The 18,960-nt window shown below is 63.2% G+C and overlaps 1 protein-coding gene across 6 annotated transcripts; it reads right to left on the bottom strand.

The window, feature by feature from the left end:
- Positions 1-1,606: 1,606 nt before the first annotated feature.
- Positions 1,607-18,854, bottom strand: RNF112 (ring finger protein 112). 6 transcript variants are annotated; one of them, XM_074342037.1, is made up of 15 exons: positions 18,715-18,854; positions 6,731-6,915; positions 6,517-6,557; positions 5,757-6,042; positions 5,402-5,614; positions 5,173-5,301; positions 4,858-4,962; positions 4,415-4,465; positions 4,099-4,155; positions 3,948-4,022; positions 3,740-3,857; positions 3,417-3,583; positions 3,289-3,342; positions 3,084-3,158; positions 1,607-2,997 (listed from the first exon to the last, which is right to left on the bottom strand). In XM_074342037.1, the coding sequence occupies exons 2-15, from the start codon at positions 6,782-6,784 to the stop codon at positions 2,527-2,529; spliced, it is 1,896 nt and encodes a 631-aa protein (XP_074198138.1). In that variant the 5' UTR covers positions 6,785-6,915; positions 18,715-18,854; the 3' UTR covers positions 1,607-2,526. The 6 variants fall into 6 exon arrangements, with proteins under 6 accessions (XP_074198138.1, XP_074198137.1, XP_074198139.1 ...); XM_074342036.1 differs by lacking the exon at positions 18,715-18,854 and adding an exon at positions 17,162-17,959; XM_074342038.1 differs by lacking the exon at positions 18,715-18,854 and adding an exon at positions 17,353-17,959.
- Between the last annotated feature and the right edge of the window lie 106 nt (positions 18,855-18,960).

The following is an 18,960-nucleotide window of genomic DNA, read 5'->3' as shown; positions in this document are numbered from 1 at the left end:
TAAGATAAAATGTTCCTCGTTACCCCTTTTCTTAGGGCTTTTCTTAGAGAAAACTTGGATGTGTAGCTTCCTCCTCTGTCCTTTTGATACATAGGAAGGTGTTTTTAAACGCTAAATAAGCTTCTTTCCAGAATCAAAACACAGGTTTTCATTTGTTTGGGTTTTGTTTGTTTTTTCCGGAAAGGCCTCCTCGTTTCAAGGTCAACATCAAGGAACTGCTGAAACAAAACCCACGGATCGGGCGGCTTAACAGCAACATTTCCTTCTCCCGGTTCAGGAGGTTGGCTGTCCGAGTTCATGGTGCCAGCGACCCCTGGGGGGCTGGTGAGGGCCCATTGCCTGCCTCACCCGTGGACCGGGCTGGGGAGCTCTGCGGGGCCTCCAGCCAAGGCACCAACCCCACACGTGAGGGCTCCACCCTCAGGACCTCCCCAGAGCCCCACCCCCGACACGGTCACCCTGGGCATCAGGATCCCGGCACCTGCTGCCTCCAGCACGAGGAGGCCTCAGCAGTGCGGAGGTTTCTGGGCCTTAGGAAGGTGGTGGAGAAGGTGCCGTGAAAGCTGGGAGGCTCAAGACAACACAACTTAAAATGACTCATCGGGCCACCGGGCCGTCTTCCCTTCTGTCCAAAGAGCAGGGGAGGGGCCACTGCGGCTTCTTCCAGCCCCAGCGGCAGGGGTTCCAGCCAGACAGCACCCTCCCTCCATGGGCCCTCTGAAGCTCCCCCAAGTCCTGAGCCTGCCAGCCCCCGAGTCTGGAAGGTTCTGTCCCTCATGTGTCCACCAGATGACAGAGGAACGACCCAGAGAGGTGCTTCCAGAAAGCCTTCCTTGACAAACACACCGAGTCAGGCCCTGTCTCCACCGCTGGCCCCAGCCCCAGCAGTGGGGGAGCCACCCTGAGCCATCCGCCCCCCCCGCCCCCCCACTCCAGTAAGCTGACCGCAGCTTCTACTGTCGACCTGTGTGTCCCAGACCACGTCCTTCTGCCTGCCTCCCAACACTGCTTCACAGAGCTGGACCTGCCAGGGAGCGTCTCCATTCCAGCACAGCCGACCCTGTGGGGGACACCGGTCGGGCGCCAGGATTTCGGGGCTCCCCTGATTCTGCCAGCAGCCAGCTGGGGAGCACTCGCTGAGACTCCCCTGTCTGGGCTGCACCTGTAAAATGCAGCGCTTGGATGCAGCAGCAGCTGCCGTGACTCTGCGATGGGGGCCTGGGGCGGGGCTGGCTGGCCCGAGCGTGCGGGGGGCCTGGGGCTCCTCACCTTCTGCTCCCGGCCCCAGCGGCCGCCCCCCCGTCCACCCCCATTCTCTCCTTCTTTCAGGACGGATGCCGGGGGCACCTTTCACAGGGCCGGCTGCGGCAGAAGAACGTGGAAGAGCGGGACCCCACGTCCCGGTGGACAAGCCTGTGAAGGCGGCCGTGCCCCTGGGCTCGGCCAGAGCCTCCTGCGCTCAGCTCCTCGGTCTCTGGGGTTTGGATTCCCTCTTCCCACCCACAGGCCCCATAACAGAGCGCCTCGGTTCACCCCGCACCACCACCCCGAAGCCCTCAGGAAGCGGAGTCCAGGAACTGTTCTAACAATTTACTTGAAGCTGACATCCAAGCACACATGTTTTATTTTTCGTATAATGTGCCATTAATCCTTTACATAGCAGCCCAGAAGCCTTCCTGGTGGGGCTTTCCACCCTCCTCAGGCTCCCTGTGGGGGCTGCACCCAGGTCTCCTGTGAACACGGAGGGGAGAGGTCTTCCCCCAGGTTCTGGGGTGGGAGTGGGGGAGGGGGTCGTGTTCCGACCACGGTGTCCCCTCTGCTGCCCCCTGCAGGACTCTCCCAGAACAGTCGCTGTAGCTCAGAATTGCAACTACAGGTGGTTTTCTTTGGCATCTGACCCGTTGCTGGGACGGCCTTCCACCAAGAAGGAACATGGGCGCTGACCAGGCTGGACAGAGGGCAGGGCCACGGTGGACAGCTGCAGGGCCCCTGTGCACAGTGCCCGTGCGGGCACCCCCTCCATCCTGCTGAGGGAGCTTTGGGCAGTTGCCGCAGCTAGCCGCCTCGCTCTGGGGGTCCGGCCCCTGTCCACCACACCCGGGCGCTTTGGTTTTGCCCCCCTGCTGGCCCATCCTCCACACTTCCTGAGCTGGAACACCCAGGCCACCCGTCCTGGGGCTGCTCCAATCTGTGCGAGGGGACACTTCCAGAATGGTGCCAGCTCAGCCCCCCACAGTGCCCAGGAATAAACAGGCCTGGGAGGGTGGGCCACACTCCTGGTGGGAGACTCGGGGCCGAGTGGCAGGTGAGCAATCGTCTGCAACAGAAACGGTCCTCAGACTCTGCTCCGGCACAAACACTGCCTCCCGGCCCCGAGGCCTCCCCAGTTTCTTGGGGACATCTTCATTCTCAGTCACCACCCAATGGGGAGTTCAACCAGGGCGGTGTGGTACACAGAGGTCCCTCGCCCTCCCCCACTCCCTTTCCTCCCCTGGCATCTCTGCCTCCTTTAGCGTCTCCTGGGGGTCACTCCTCCTGCAGCAGGGGCTCCCGGTCCCCTCCCTGCACCCTCTCATCCTCCTCCTTCTCCATGCAGCCCACAGTGGCTGCCAACCCAGCGCCCACGCCTCCCCCAACCACCGCGGCCCCCGTGGCCCCTACCGCAGCCCCAGCTGCCACCATCCCAGCCTCCGCCGCCAATGCCGCCGCGGCCATGCCCGCACCCACTACGCCCCCTGCCAGGCCCATAAGCCCCGCGCCCACAGCGCCGCCCACGGCAGCCAGGTGGCCGCAGAAGCGCACGGTGTAGGAGTCCATGAAGGCCTTGGCCTCGGCCTGCAGCTCGGCCTCCAGGGCCCCGAGGGTCTGCTCCCGGCCTGAGCACAGCAAGGCCGCCCCGTGCCGGGCTAGGAGCGCTTCCTTCTGGGCCGAGAGGAGGTTCCGCATGGTGTCTGGCAGCACCCGGAGTGCAGAGAATATGCGCTTGGTGGCCACGTCCTGTGACGGAGGAGAAGGGAGGGCCCTGACCTGGAGTCCAGGTACCTCCTGCCAGACACCTGGCCTCCCGGCAGCCCATGACTCACCTGTTGCCGCACATACTCCTCAAACTCTTTCTTGGCGGCTTCCACGGTCCGCAGGTCCTGCAGCTGGGCGGCCATCTGTCCACAGGAAACCCGGCTGCCTCCCTCCTTTGCCCCTACCGGGCGCGGCCTATTTTCCGGCTCCCCATCTCCATCCCAGGGCATCCCGCCCGCCTCCCCCGCCCTTGTCCTCCCAGCAGCCGCGTACCTCGTCTGGAGAGGCACACCCGGGTCCCATCCTGCCCATCCAGCCAGAGAGGTTCTGGGGAGACATTGTGGGGGGTCAGGGGGCGTGGGGGCCAGAGGGCCTCCTGAGGCTCCAGGGAGCTTTCACACCTTGATTTCCTGAGCCAGCTGCTGCCCTGTGAGCAGGCGTCGGTCCCCCCGGGCCACAGGGCGCCCCTCGCTCCAGTACCCCTGGCAGCGGCTCTTGGCGTGCTGGGGGGCTGCGCTCAGCACATCGGCCACGTAGGTGCGGAGGTGGCGGGCATCACCATCTGTGTCTGAGGAAGAGATGCCTCATGCTGAAGAGCCCGGGGTGAGCAGGATTGGCTTTAGGAGGAGAGAGGGTGTCAGGCTGGGCTGTTCTGGCTGGTGCAAGGGGCTCTGGTCACCCAGAGGAGAGCGAGGCAGGGAGGTTTTGCCCCAGGGACACTCACCGCCTGGGCTGCTGTGGCTCTGGCTGGCCCACCACCTCCCGGGAGCAGGCAGGAGATAACAGCGAGCTCGCCGCCCTTGGAGCAGCTCCTGGACCTTGGGGTATTTGCCGCACAATTTCTGAGAGAGGGATATGAAGGGCTCTGTGGAGTGAGCTTGCCTGCAGGACCCCTCCCCGGCTCTCCGACCTTCTGCCCTGTGCCCCCTCACCTGGATGATGTCACCCACGTGCCCCTGCCCCACCTTGCTGGGGTGGGATGAGTCACGAACTAGGAGGTCCAGGTGCTGGAAGAGAAGGGGTCCTGATGCCAGCTGCCAGGGGCCAGGGTCTGGGGTGGCGAGTCCAGAAATGGGCGCTCACCTGGATTGGCACCATCCCATAGTGTCTGCCCATCACCTCGGCCACATGGACAAACGTCTGGGGACGGGGCACAGAGGATCAAGGCTGGGCCACTCCAAGGACTGTGCCTACCCTACCCCTGGGCCTCTAGAGGACTGCCCTCCCAGCTGCAGGGCCCCCTTGCCTCTCCCAACCCTCTACCCTCAAACCCCCACCCCTGCTCCAGGTCCCGGAGTCCTAGGCCAGAATCCGGAAGCACCTGGTGCCACTGGTCCAGACCCCTGGCCTCATGATCAGTGCAGGGACAGGTGGCAGCCCCAAGACCCCATCTCCTCACCTCCAGATGTTCCAGGTCTGTATCCTTAAGCTCCTGGGAGGTGGTGAGGATCTGGAACCAAGGAGAACAAGGTGGAAGAGGGTCTGTGAAGGCAAAGAGACACCGGGAAGACCCCAGGGAGGAAGACCCAGGCAGCCTGCGGGGCTCAGGGTGTGCGAGGGGCCAGCATGGGGCCTGCCCAGGCTGGGCTGGCCTGGCCTGGCCGCGAGGGGTGGAAGGCAGGCTGGGGGATGGTCCTACAGGCCTCCAGCTGCCCCAGGGACCCTCGACCCACCTTCACTGACTGGGGGCACCCCCCCCTTGCAGGGGCACCCTCGGATACAGAAGCCTCCAGGACCAGAGTGACTGTCTGTCCTCAGTGCTCTGAGGGCCGGACCTGGCTGAGGTGGCCCTGGTGTGGAGAGAGCTGAGGGGCCGGGGCGAGGGGCAGGGGCAGGGCCCACCTGGTAGGAGCTCAGCATGGCGGTGAGGGCGCAGAGCCTGGTCCTTGTTTCTCTGCTCAGCTCAGGGCTCAGGGCATCCCCTGTGTCCACCAGAAACACAGCCACCTGCAAGGGGGTGGGGTGCCAACCAAGAGGTCAGCCTGCCCGGCCGCCCTGGGCTTCCCGACCCTGCCTCTGCACCACCCCAGACCCCAGTCCTCTTGTCCTGGCCCCCAAAGCTTTCTGCTCTGCTCCCCTCCCCCATGCCCCTCACTGCTCTGTCCTCCTTTCACATGCCCTGAGCCAGTCTTAACTCCTCTGCCCCTGTCCCCTTACCTTCCTCCCCTCCTTCCCCAGCAGGAAGGGGTGACTCCACATCCAGATGCCCCTGGTCAGGCTGCTGGCACCCCATCTGAACCCCTGCAGGGAGCCTCCTCCCCTCGGCCAGCTGCCCTCGCCAGACTCCTGTGGGGCAAAGAAGCAGTGTGTCCGCTGCACCATCCAGCCCCCGTTCCCCTCCCGAAGCCAGGCCAGGACCCCAGCCCCTGCCCGGTCCTGTCCTCACCAGGCCAGGCAGGCCCCGGAGCAGGTGGTTGAGGAGGAAGGTCTTGCCCGAGTGCTGCTCCCCAAGGACAGCGAGGAGGCAGACAGGGGTGTCCCTAGCCAGGGGGTGCTTCAGGCAGCGGTTGACGGCCCCCATCCTCAGGATGAGGCCCCCGGAGGCGTTGATCCGCACCAGCAGCAGCGGCTCGGCCCTGACGGTGCAGGTCTCCTGGGCCTGGAGAGAGGGCTCCCTGAGCGCCCAGCCCAGGGGAGAAGGCCCCCCAAGCCCAGAGAGTCCATCCCACTCTCCACCCAACCCTGACGTCCCAGCAGGGGCCAGGGCCGCCCCCACGGTCGCTCCGGCCCACGAGGCGCACCTGCAGCGCGGCGGGCAGTGGCCTCCGCGGCAGCAGCCTGATCCTCTCCCCCAGGCCCCGCAGCCCCTTCCGCTGCCGGCAGGTCTTGCGGCACTCGGGGCAGCAAGGCGGCCCGCAGCCCGGCACGCGGTGGGTGCTGAAGCACCGCGGGCAGAAGTCGTGGCCACAGGCCAGCGAGATGGGCTCGCGCAGCCTCTCCAGGCAGATGGAGCAGGCGGGCAGCTCCCGGGGCACCGCCGGCCGGGACACCAGCCCCAGCTCCAGCTTGGGGAACGGCGTGTGCGACCTGCGGGTAGGGTGAGGGGTGCAGGGGCCCGAGGGCAGTGGTGAGAGTGAGCCCGAGGGGGAAGGCCTGCAGGGAACCGTCGTGGGCATGTCCCTGCCACGGCCTGGCCCCTGCCCCGCGCACTGTTGGGGCGACCAGGCGAGACGGGGCTTGGGCTGTGCGCTGCCCGGAGCCTGGCACACAAGCCCACGAGAATCCTCCCCCGTGGCCTCCTGCTTCGAGGGCTCCCTGCAGGAGTTCCTGCCCCTCCAGACCCCAGGGGCCCGGGGCTCTTCTCTGTCTCCCTGCAGCAGCTTAAACGTGCTGGGTGACAGGGACCCTACAGAGAGGTCGGGGGCCGGGGTGGGCAGATGACTCTGGCTCCTGGAGGAGTCCAGCTCTGAGCACCCAGCTGACTTCCCTGCCCCTCCCTCCACGGCCCCCCGGGCCGGCTTCGGTGCTCCCCCCGCCGGCCCCCCAGGCCCTGCCGCTTACCACCTGTTGCCGCTGTTTCCCATGAAGCTTCGTTTTCTCTCCTTGGAGAGAAGATGGGGGCAGGGAACAAAAATGTTATTCAGAAGAGAATCCAGACTTCTGCCTTCACCCTGGGTTTCAGGGCCCCCATCTCCCCTCCGCAGACCCATCCCCCACCCCAGGGGGCCCTTCACTGCCCCTCCCTTCTCCGCAGATCGCAGGACTGAAGACTCGCCTGTTTGCCAAGCTGGTGACAAAAGGAAATGACTGACAAGGGGGACCTGGGCATGGGAGGCCGAGCGCGGGGAGAGGGACCGGAGCGGAGAGGAGGCCTTCAGCGAGGGAGGGCAGCTTCGCTTCTTGGAGGGCTGGCCGAGCTGTGGCAGGTGGAGGCCAGGTAGGGGAAGGTCTCCGGCAGGGCTGGAAAATAGATGTGATAGTGGGCCAAGAGGAGGCTGCCTCTAGACTCACCCCAGGGGGAGGAGACAGGACTGCGGGAACCAGGGCTCCTGAGGAGGGAGGGACAGAGCCGGCTCAGAATCCCTGGCAGAGGCTGGGATGCAGGCAAGCCGAGGTGGTGAGTCGCCATGGAAACAGCAGGGAGAGATAAGGACAGGGAGGGGGAGGGGGAGGGAAGCCATATGGGTGCAGGGCAGACGTGGAACGTGGGCTGGCACTGCCCCTGCTGGCCCAGGCGGGGTTCTTCCGGGGCCAGGCAGGGCGTGCAAAAGGCAGGGGTGTGCAAAGCAGGAGATTACAGCCGGCACCGACATAGCGCGATGGAGAACCTCCCTCCTCCCTTGGAGGAGCACATCCCGGGCACCTGCCATGCACGGGCCGTGATGCCACCACACTGCATGTGGCCTGCACGTCCCTCCCCCAGGGACGTCTCCTGGTGCCGAGTCCAGGCTGCAGCTTTCCTCAGCACCCTCGGCTGCTCTGACACGGGCTGTGTGTCCCTGGTGTCTTCCGCTTTCAGTGACTTTCACTCTCCTTCAAGCTTGTGACATTTACCTCTGGACTTTCTCACTGCCTTGTGGCTGGGCGCCTCCCGTCTGCCCCACAGCACGCAGCCAGCATCGACCCCTGAGCACATGCTGCTCAAACACCTGCCATGGCTCCCTTCTACCATCAGTCAAAATCCAAAGTAGCTGGCCCATGTCCTCCAGCCCGAACCTTCCTCTGAGGCCCCTCCTCCCCCACCTCCGCACTTTCATTCAGTGTTCCTCCTGCCTGCAGGGCCCCCACCTCCCTCCTGAGACCCTGGAAGGTCCAGCTCAGCTGCAAGCCCCTCCTTGGAGCCTCCCCGCCTCAGCCCTCGGCTTGGACAGGACCTTGCCCTCAGGAGGCTCATGGCTCGGGCACCTGACCCGTGACAGGTTCGCTGGGACCCAGGCTCCGGAACCAGGCTGACCCAGCTCCAGTCCCAGCCGACGCCCACGAGCCGGGCCGGTGCTGCCTTTCACTTCTCTGCGCTCCGAGGGGTCACAACCACATATGGAAAGCCCCCTGCCCCGGCGAAGACTTAGTCTTAAGCCAGGATGCCGAGGGGATGGGCGGGAGCTTCATACCCTGGAGACCATCCCTGCCCCCCGGGGCTGGGTCTCGCTCACCGTGGCCCTTCGCGCTGGGGGCCCGAGGCCTCCACTTGTGGGACTGAACCGAGGCCGAGAGGCAGCCCCCGCGGGTCGGCAGCAGAGCCTCACGGGAAGGGGTGGGGCGGGGATGCAGGGCCGTGTCCCCTGCTCTCCTTCGAGGGAGGAGGGTTTTCTCAATCACACGGCCTCGCAGCCCTGGGGAGAGGGCCTAGGTGCTGGACTCCCGTGCACTTCGACCCCTACTCTGTCCCAGCACGAGACCCTGGAAATTGCTTTTCTCTCGGAACCTCCGTTTCCTCATCGCCAGGCAACCATGTGGGAAAACAGATGGGTACCCAGTCTTCCCCAGCGCCAACACCTGGGTGCCGGCCCCCAGGCACAGCTGGGAATGGGAGAGACCAAGGCCCGGTGCTCCCCAGGGTCCCCTCCGCAGGGGATGTGGACAGGGTGGAAGCGCACCCCTGGGAACACCTGCGCAGGCTGCTCACACTTCCTGGCCCAGGACGGGCACGTGGGCCTGTGGAGGAGGCGAGAGCTGCCTGCTCCCACACCCAGACGCCCTGGGCCAATCCGGCTGTCCCTAGTTCTGTTTGAGCCCACGTTCAGGCCTCTGGATGGAGAGGGGGTGCTGGGGGGCAGGGATGGGACAACCAAAGGTGTGTCCTGGGGAGGCAGTGGGAGGGGGGCAGTCAGGAGCCGAGGCTACCCCATCGCAGTCAATGCTCCGTTCCCCATCAAACTCTCACTTACAAGCATGGAAAGGAACATATATATGTATGAATTAATCACTATGCTGCGCACTAGAAGTTAACTTAACACTGTAAATTCGCCACACTTCAGTAAGTACACAAATAAATAGTGGGAATGGAAAAACATTCACTTACAAAACACAAGCCAGAGCTGGAATTAAGAAGGCTTTCCTGATGGTGACCCCAGAGCTCTGAGCAACGGCACTGGTCCACACCCGAGAAGCCGGCCCTGGTCACTCTGCCCGCTGTGTGGACCAGAGCTGAGAAGGACAGGGCTGGAGGTGGGTGGGTGGGGAAGCCAGACCACAAGGGGGGAGCCCCACCCAGGCTCCCTCTGGCTGAGGCCCAGAAAAGACTCAGTTGACATGCTCCATGTCTCTCCCGGACCTTCTGCCTCCTCCACAGGCCCACATGCCAGTCCTGGACCAGGAAGTCCGTGACGGTCTCTGCACAGATGTTCCCAGGAGAGCCCAGAGACTCTAGTATTGGGCAGGACGTGCTGGTGCTGGTTCTACCCAAGGTGTCCCACATGCTTGCCAGGTGAGGGAGGAGTCTGCCCACCCATCCACCCACCCACCGTCCACCTGCCCGTGCACGTATCCATTCATCTTTCCATCCATCCCCCACCCTCGTGTCTGCCCACCACTCTTCCATTCTTACACGCACCCCACACTAGAGGTATTCGTTGAGCACGTTACACCAGGCATCACGCTGGCCCTGCGTGTAGGCTGGTGAACACTCAGGGCACTTCCAGTCGAGCGGGGGAGACAGGAAGACCACTAGACAAGGCCTGAGTGATACGCTCGCTGACTGGGTGGTGAGGGAAGGGGTGGGAGGACGCAGCACAGGCGCGAACTCGGATCTGCTCGCCCCGGGAGGCGTCTCCCTCGAGGCAATGCCCATGCTGAGGCTGAGGGATGAGTAGGAGCTGGCCAGCAAAGGTCGGGGGGACCAGAGAGGTGAAGGAGGAGCGGCCAGGGTGGGGCACCCTGGCCCCCACGGCGGCCTCACCCCCCATCCCTGCCCCACTGGGCTCTCTCGCAGGGCCTGGGAGGCTCCGGCCTGTCCAGCCAGAGGCCTCTGGGTGCTCTTGGGTGTTGTGAGCCCGGGACCCCCCACCCAAGGTGCAGCAGGATGTGCTCCCCTCGCCCCCCAGGCGCAGCAGCCACCCCTACTCTGCCCCTGGCCTCACCAAGATGCCAGACCCCTCGCGTGAGCATCAGAGCCCCGGCCAGAGGCGTCAGGCCACTTCCGGGAAAGGAGGAGCCAGACCAGGGAGCACAGAGCCAGAGGCGTGCTGCCCTGTCTGACTGGTGTCTTTTAATTTCAAATAAAGAGCAAGATGAGGCCGAGCATGGTGTGGAATTCCTGCTTTTGTGGGGAGAAAACAAGGTGTCCACTTCGTGGACAGGCCCTCCCGGAGGCCACCAGTCCCCTCCCGTCAAGGTGGCCCTGGCCCCGCCCTGGGACAGACCTAGGATTGAAAGGCCCCCTCCAGGCCGCAGCCCAGAGGCCTGAAGCTCCGACGAGTTGCGGGGGCTGCCGTCAGCTCAGTCTGGCTCCCCACGAGTGAGGCCACGTGTCCCCCTCCCACCAATGGCCATGATGACACGTGCTGTGTAGTTTCTGTGCTCAGAGCTGGTGGGGGCAGTCAGCAGGAGAGGGCACCGAGGCCAGACCCCGGACTCTCCACTGGACAGGCCGGGACAGGCCCTTTGTGACTGCCCATGACCTGACCTTGACCCTGGCCCCACCCCTCTCCTGCCAGCTGCCAGGGACTTCCTGGCGCTGGTGGCACGGGAGGCAAGCTCCGACTCCCCAGCCTCCTATTCCCATCCCTCACCATCAGTTCGATCCTTGGTTCCTTGAAATAATTTTCATAATCAAACTATCATCCAACCCTTGCTTAGCAACTTAGGGTCACAATGTCTGGCCATAGAAGCTGTTTCCACTGACTCCCACAACACAGAGACAGCCCAGCTCCCAGAGCAGGGAGACCGAGGCCCCTGTCATGCGGCGGCGGGCAGGGCAGGCCCCACAAGGAGCAGCCCCTCAAGTGGACCCGGGGAGAAGGAAGGCCAGACGCTGCAGGCAGAGGCGGCCCGGCCTCTCCCATCTGGAAGCTTCTGGCATGTGGATGAATGAAGTCACGCCCAAGCAGGCTCACGAAAGCCGAGGCATATTTTCAGAGTTTACGATGGATGCTTTAAACAGTAAGGGACTTGTCCCGCGATGAAAGTCCAGGACCTAACATGAGGCCCTCGCTCGCGGCCTGCGCCAGGCCCCGAGGCAGCTGCCGGCGTCGCCATGGCCAGGCACACCGACAGGGCGGCTCAACCCTCGGAGGTCGCCTTCCTCGCGCTCTGGAGTCTGGGATCCCAGGTCTTTCTCCCGCGCCTCACCCCGTGGCTCCGCGGTGTGCAGACGGCCGTCTCCTCCGTGTCCCCACGTGATCGTCCCTGTGTGTCTGCATCCTACTCTCTTCTTAGAAGGACCCCACTCATCAGATCAGGGCCACCCTAGTGACCCCACTTGACCTGCATTCCCTATTTAAAGGCTCTACCTCCAAATACAGTCGCATTCTGAGGTCCTGGGCTTAGGACTTCAATGTATGCATCTTGAGGGAACACAGCTCAGCCCAGAACAGGCCCCAGGTGGACAAGGAGCGTGTGAATGTGGAGGGTGAGGAGAGAAGCCCGGGGCCACTGGGGGCCGGAAACGTCCCCGATGCCAGGTAAGAAGACTAGACCCCGTCCCCCAAAAGCAAAGGAGCACGAGGGCAAGAATGGAATTTTCGTGGCGCATCTGGAAAGTGCTCTGACAGTGGTGTGGTCCATCTGAAGGGAGCAGGGGGCCAGTTTGGAGGGGAGGAGGGCAGGGGGCACCCGAGGCCAGAGCCACCTCTGAACCCGCACAACCCCGACCTTCAGAGGAGAATGCTGAGAGTCAGAGTCGCACGACCTCCTGACAAGGACGCTCCCAGCCCCAGCAGCCCGCCCACCTGTGCTGAGTGCAAGGCAGGGAGAAGCCGGAATTCCACCGCGGGGAACAGGCAGGTGGGCTGCGGACGTGGGACACACAGCATGGGGGCGCTGGCTGATGTGCGGACAGTGGGAGGGGACCGCAGTGAAGCTGGAAGGCCCCCCAGGCTTTCTGAAGTTCACGCTGGCTGGCAGGGGTCCTGGGCTGCTGGCGGCCAAACGCCTTTACGTACCACCTTCCCCCAAATCAGAACCAGACCTGGCTCCAGGCCATCCCCCCTCACCACCCCCTGCAGACGGCCAGCCGCCCCCCAGGTCTGGCGCGTCCAGGCAGTCGGCCAGGGCACTGAGGGACGCGGCCAGCTGGCCCCTGAGGAGAGAACTCCCCCAGCTGGAGTGGCCCCCCAGACCCCTCCGAGGTGAGAGGCAGCACTGTGCAGCTGGACCCAGACAGACAGCCAGACTGAGTGGAGCCAGGAACCCCCGAGGCTCAGGCCTGGCATCCCGACCGCCCCTGGCCAGCTGGCCGAGGCCAAGGCCACCCCCCAGTGTGGACCAGACCCGTGAGGCTGAGGAGGGCGCAGGGCCACACCCAGGCCTCATTCAAACAGCGATTCTGCCCAGCTGGCTGGGCCCCTCATGCCCTGCTTGCCAGCTCAGTTTCCCAGCAGGAGAACTCGAGGTGATCATTGCCCTGCGCAGGGTTATTGCTGAGAGGTGCCCATGCACCATGCAGGAGGTGCCCAGTAAATGTCGGCTGTTGATCAGCCAGGGCTTGCCTCCCTAAGCCCCATCTCCCCAGACACCGTGCCCCCTGCCATGGCTCTCAGGCCTCCCTCCCAGGGCCTAACCCCTCTTCTCTGCCAGGTAAAAAGTTGAGACATTCCTAGAGAAGCAGGGCCTTGCGGGGTACTCAGGGCATGAAGACAGATGCCCCAGATAAAGTACTGTCTTCAGCGAATTTCTCACACCAAGAAGCATGCTCACACACATTTACCGGGCTCCTAAAATACGCTGAGTTGCTGAGTCCTTCCTACAACAGAATCTCCAGTTCTCCCTGAATTCCTCCAAAGGTAGAAATATCGCTCCACTTTACAGATGAGAAAACGGAGGCTACCCAGGGGCCCCTCCCTCACAGCCACGCCGGGCTTCTGCTGGTCTCTCTCCCTCCCTCCCCTCTATCCATCTGTCTCTCTGTCTCATCTCTCTCACACACAGTGTTTCTCCCCCTCTCTCAAATCCTGGGCAGGCCATTCCCCCTCCCAGCCCCGTCACCCAGGACTAGGCAGAGCGAAGTGGCCGCAGCGGCCAGGTGCTCAGCAATCCACAACACAGTGTGTCTGTCGACCAAACAAGTGTGGCGTGAGGTCAGGTAACAGGAAATGAGCTGCTGACCCCAGAGGTCAGGGAGGAGGGTGTCCGGAGGCTGGAATTTGCTTCTGCTTTCCAACCACGTGTCTGGCGGCAGAAAGAGCAGGAATTCCCCACCCGGACTGGATCAGCTGGCCCAGGCCGCTTGGCCCCAGCGGACATGCCAGTGACCAAGAGGAGGGAGGCGGTCGGCTCAGAGGCCTGGAAAGCCCTGGGAGCCATCCACGGAGCCCAGGCCAGCCCTGCACACTGCACACTGCACACTGCACACAGCGGCCAGGTTTCACCACACCGAGAACAAGGAAGGTCTCGCACTGAGTGAACATGACAATCAGCAGGGACCAACGTCAAGTCTATGCAGATGCTGCAACTATTCTGACCACGACTGTAAAGCAGCCGCGATAAAAGGCTTCCACAAGCAGCTTCAGACACATGAGAAACAAACGAAGATGTAGGAAGCCTCAGCAAAAAAAAAAAAAAAAAGGTTCTAAAGAGAAAACAGGTGGAAATTTTAGAACTGAAGGATACAATAACCAAATGAGCGAAGTAAAAAGCCCCGTGGGCGGGCTCAGCAGCAGGACAGAGGGGAGCCCCTGGGGGGTGCCCTGGGCCCCCCCAGGCCTGGAGGGGGGATGGGGCACGGGGTCTCTCCCCCCAGGGAGCCCCTCTCCTGACGCATAACCAGCTCTCTGCGGAAGGAAAAGGGCCGCACTCAGCTCCGCCACAGGCGGGAAGGAGATGCGCGGACTTGGTGCGACCACTCGAGCACCCTGGAGGGGCCTGCAGCCCCACTTCCCGCCATTCACAACTACACGAGCCCAAGTCCTCCTAGGCCCCAAGGCGGCTCCCTACCTCCTCCCATGTCCCTACTTGCCCCCTGCCCCGCCGGCCAGCTGACGCCCCGTCCCTCAGACGCAGGGGTGCACTCCCACCTCAGGGCCTTTGCACGTGCAGCCTCCTCTGCTCAGACTGTTCTTCACTCAGAGGTTCTCACGCCTCCCTCCCTCCTCCCTGGGGGCTTTATTGCAGGGCTCAGCTGCCCCCTCATCGTTGATCAACAAGGCTTGATTGGAACTCAATCAGGCTCGTGGCTATGGACCGTCTACAGCTGCTTCTGGGCCTCGACGGCCAAGGCGAAGGGTCGTGTCAGAGACCGAGTGGCTCTCAGAGCCTGAAACAGTTGGTGTCCGGCTGTTTATGGGACAGAGGGGCTGACCCAGCCTCAATCCCTCCTTACCGCTCACCCAGCGCCCCCCGGCCCGAACTGGACAGAACTTGGGTCCCTTCCTTCTGTTGCTCGTGTGTCCTCCCTCCGTTCACTCCTCACCCCCGTAGCAAGCACTGAGCCACTTCTGTGTCCTGTCTGCTGTCTGGGAGCCCCTCAAGGGCAAGAGGTCCACCAGATCTGCTCCGGGTATATCTGGTCATTGCAGGGGCCATGCGCCGGGGCACCGAGATGAGTGCCTGAGAACTCAGTGTTCGGTTTCCATCTCCCTCACTTTCCACATCACGAGCTCCCGGGGGCCTGCACCTCGCCGGGCTGACACTGCCGTCAAGCATGGTGACCCACACGGGACAGCTGTCCTCCTCCACATCGGTAGGAGTGGCACTTGGGGCCTGAGTCCAGGATTCCCAAGCCCATGCTCTCCCGCTCCGCTGTCTGCACTAATCCGTCCCCGGCAAGAAGCGTGAAGTGTGGCGTGTGGGCACTTGACGGTTTACAAAGCAGCACCACTCTGGTTCCAACCTCCCAGGCTCCCCTGAGCTGTGAGCTGACCCCGCCCCCGCCCCCCACCACCACCGCACCCCCTCTGGGGCTCTGCCCCTTCCTCTCCTGGGGACCCCAGAACCCGGCTTCGTTCCCGCAGCAGGTGCTGCACCTGGAGAGAGAGCTGCTCCCACTCCAGCCCCCAGCCCCTCCCTGGTTGCCGGGAGGGAGTGGGGATGGAGGACGAATCGGGGAGGAGCCATGTTCCTTGTGGTGTTTCCACGTGGACACGTGTCATCACACATTGATCCAAACCCCAGAACGTACAGCGCCCGGCGTGACCCCTGGCATGAACCACGGACTTGGGGGGACGCCGGTGCGTCTGTGCCGGTCCATCAGATGTAACGGACGTCCCACCTGGGGGGGTTGGTGGTGGGGGACGCTAGGCATGCGGAGGGGGCAGGGGGTACGTGGGAAACTGGGCACCTCCCTCTTTTGCTGTGAACCTAGAAGCGCTCAGAAAAATAAAGTCTGTTTTCCTCAAAGCAGTAATTGCTGCTCTCTGCGCTTACAGTGGGCGGGCTTTACAGGCTGTCAGTTCTGCGCACCCCCCATAAACCCTTAAAACAAGGAGGCACTGGGAAGTAAATACACTGTGGGAGCTAATTTTTTAAGTCAGTAGGCGTGTCGGACATTAAGGGCGTGCTCAGACATCAGAATTAAAAACAAAGGTGGAAAACGTCAGAGGAGAGATCCGGACAAAGGACGGATCGGGGAGCCAGTGTCCAATCCATCAAACCATCAGGAAGAGAGCAGAGAGGACGGAGGGAAGGAAACAGCTAAGGAGAGGCAACAGGGGAGAAGCTTCTCAGGAGGGCACACGCCTCCACGGGGCCGGGCCACCAGGCGGCCACACGGCGACACGGGAAGGCCCCCGACTCCTCGGAGCCCAGGGCGGGCACTGGTGATCTCGATACAGGGCCTCCAAGCACCGCTCTTCCCCAAAGAGGTGCACACATTCATCATATAAAACACAAACCCCAAAACCTTGACCTCTGTCTCCTCCCCAGGACGTGGCATCCACACAACCCACACGTCAAAACAAAAGCCATGCACCGGAGTTACACGAATCCCACACTGGTAAACGGGACCAAAGGTTGTGCCCCAGCACACTCCAACCCCAGAGGTGTCAGGGGCAGCTCCAAAGGTCGGCCACACTCCGAGCTTTGTCCACTGAACTTGCCCCAAACCAAAACATGCAGGGGGAGATGCCAAACCCCTCCTCATTTCCCCAGGAGACGGAAGGAGTCTCCCCGGGAAGGCCCCGGTGGGCCGGGACCCCCGCTGGCCTCCCGCATGCCTGTCCCCTTCAGCTCCGGGAGGCCCGACGGCTGCAGCCGCTCCCCTCCGCATCCGTCTGGCGCGGCCGGCCTGGCCCCCAACAGTCCCAGGCTGCAGCCCACACCCCGGGGCCTCAGAACGTGTTTGGAGACGGGGCTGAGGAAGGTGAAGCGAGGCCACCAGGGTGCTGGCTGGGCCCCGAGGCACCCCACAGCCTGGCCCTGCAGGGACCACCGGGGCCCTGCCCTCCGCCCACGGCCCTTGGGTCCCACCCTCCCGCAGCTCAGCCGGCCTCGCTCCTTCCCACAGGCCACCCGTCCGCCTTGGTGCCCCTCGCCTGGCCTGAGCTGGGGGACAGCGCCTCCCCTCCTCTCTCTGCTCCCAGGAGCTCCCCTCCACAGCCCCTCCGCAGCCTCCCCACGCGGGGGCCGGTCCTCGCTGCTGCTGCGCTTCCAGCGCAAAACCAAAGTGAAGCCCCGCGGCGCCGGGGCGCGGCCAGGAAACAAAGGCACACTCGGCCGTTCTACTCGGTTCCTAAGAGAATCTCATGAGGGCGCTGTACCTGGGTGGGCGCGCGGGGGCAGCCAGCACGGGGTGTCGAGGCACCTGGGACCAGCGATGGCCGAGCGGTACTCCCCAGACTACGGGATGAGCCGGCCAAGGGGGTTGGGGCAGGAGCCGTCCCAAGGGGTGAGGAGGGGGCGCAGCCGCTGCCAAAACTGCAGCCCTGGGCAGCACGGGGCCGGGGAGGAGCACCCCGACCTCGCTTCCAAAAACCCAGGGGGAAGCCAGGGGCCATGGGAGCACAGTGACCCCTGGGCACAGAACAGTATGGAGACAGGCGGGGTGGAGAGGCAACACCAAGGAGGTGACCCAAGCAAGGCCTGTGGGAGGGGTGGCCCCCCTCCTGGAACCCACCTCTTGAGCAGAGAGAGCCATGGGCCTGGCATCCTGACACTGTCCTCGGAGACGCTGAGACCACTGAGGGCTGTTCCCGCAGCCCATGACACCCTCAAGTGAGCTCTCTGGGCTCCCCACCTCCTCCTGAGAACCCCGGTCAGAGCTGGCATCAGCCACCAGCCGGGAGAGGCCCCCATGAAGCTCCTCACCCATGGCAGGTGGGGTCTTTCCCAGACACATGATGAACAGAACCACCAGTCGCCAGGAGGGCCGGGCCCCAAGTTCAGGGCCTGCGGCCCAGGCGGGGCCAAGATGACTCAGCACCTCGCCGGCAAAGTCACGGTGGGCCAGCCGGGGGCTGGAACCAGACACCTCCCGGTTCCCACTGCCGAGAACGGATTCCTGCTGCCACAGCGGAGCCCAGGGCAGCCGTTAGATCAGCTGCACCAGGGTCTCGTTCCGCCAACAGAGCTGTGCTCCCGCTCCAGGCAGGGGGACCCCTTGACAGAGGAAACTTCCACGCTGGGCAGCTGACAGATCTGTGCACCAATTCATGCCCCTCCGTCAGTTCTCCCTCAGACGGGACCTTCAGAGGCAGTGCCGACTCTGGGTACGCGGCGCCAACTTTCTTCCCCTAAAGAGTTAAACTAATTCCCCAGCACAGCCAGCAAGGAGGCAGCCTGCTCTGCACACCCCCATACTTTAAGGTTTTAAGAAAAAACTAAGGCAGAATGTGACGGATGCCACACTGCTTACTTCTCTCTCGTTTTGGGGGGTTCCTGTTTATCAGTTGCATTCTGCAGAAGTCTTTGATGCTTAAGACATACTTTATTATTTGTTTTGATGGCTGTTCTTTATTTTCCTTTCTGTGGCCTGTGCTAAAATTAGCTGGCATTTGCTGAAAGGAGCGAGGTCTCAGGATCAGACTCAGCTGTGGAACAGGAAACACAACAGAGAGGCTTGAACTACATAGAAGTTTCTCGCTCTGCCACACAGAAGAGGCCTAGAGAAGGAAGGGCGGTCCGAAGCTGGCGTTAGACCTGCTCCACCAAGTCCAAGGGGCCCCGCTCCTCCGCATCACCCCTCTACCACCCCCTGAAGGGGCCTCATCCTCTGTCCAAAGTGGTGGCTGGAGTGCCAGCCACCGTGCCCAACAACGGGCCAGAGGGCCAGAGGAAGAGGGGGCGGTTGCTGCCTTGATGACACTTCTGTTGGCATCTTCTTGGCCAGAATTCAGACCCGTGGCCTCACTAAGGGAGGCTGGACAGTCGGTCCAGCTGAAAATCAAGATCTTACCACTCAGGACGAATGGACATTGAGAGGAAGCCGACCACCCCTTCCACAGAGGACAAACATCATGCTGACGGCAGTCTACTCGCTGAAGAACCACCTGTGCATGTACCATGACGACAGCCAGTACTTGCTGAACTGTTACCAACTGTGGGCACGTGACCCGCGTCACCTAGTCCTTACACCCACCTTCGAAGGATACTACAGAGAAGCAAGCCGAGGCACAGAGAGGCAGAGCGACTTGTCCAAGGTCACCCAGTGAACAGAGAAGCAACTCTCACCAGCGATTACAGGGCCAAACCCAGGGGCCAAATGGGCTGGTCCAAGGGGCTCAAGGACTGCAGAGTGAGGAGGGGGCACGGAGCCAGAGGCACGTCCTCACTTTGAGCCCCTCCATGCCTCACGCACCCGTCCACTCTACGGAGGTCCCCCCACAGCACGCTGTCTGCTGCCTGGGTTTGCCATCCGTGGGCAGCCGGCACCAGGCAGGTGCCCAGAAGACATCTGACCTGTGAGTGAACACAGGT

Source organism: Camelus bactrianus, chromosome 16 (genome assembly GCF_048773025.1).
Source record: "Camelus bactrianus isolate YW-2024 breed Bactrian camel chromosome 16, ASM4877302v1, whole genome shotgun sequence".
Lineage (NCBI taxonomy): Eukaryota > Metazoa > Chordata > Mammalia > Artiodactyla > Camelidae > Camelus > Camelus bactrianus.
Note: the sequence above shows the minus strand (reverse complement) of the source record. Positions and strands in the feature narration are given on the sequence as shown.

Bases quoted from the DNA above. Each gene is read 5' to 3' on its own strand.
- RNF112 (XM_074342034.1), bottom strand. From the start codon at position 6,665: ATGGGTCTGCGGAGGGGAGATGGGGGCCCTGAAACCCAGGGTGAAGGC. The intron at 3,159-3,288 runs GTACGCGGCTGC...TCCTGTGGACAG, and splicing joins GGTGTGCCTCTCCAGACGAG to ATGGCCGCCCAGCTGCAGGA. The intron at 2,998-3,083 runs GTGAGTCATGGG...CCTCCGTCACAG, and splicing joins AGGAGTATGTGCGGCAACAG to GACGTGGCCACCAAGCGCAT.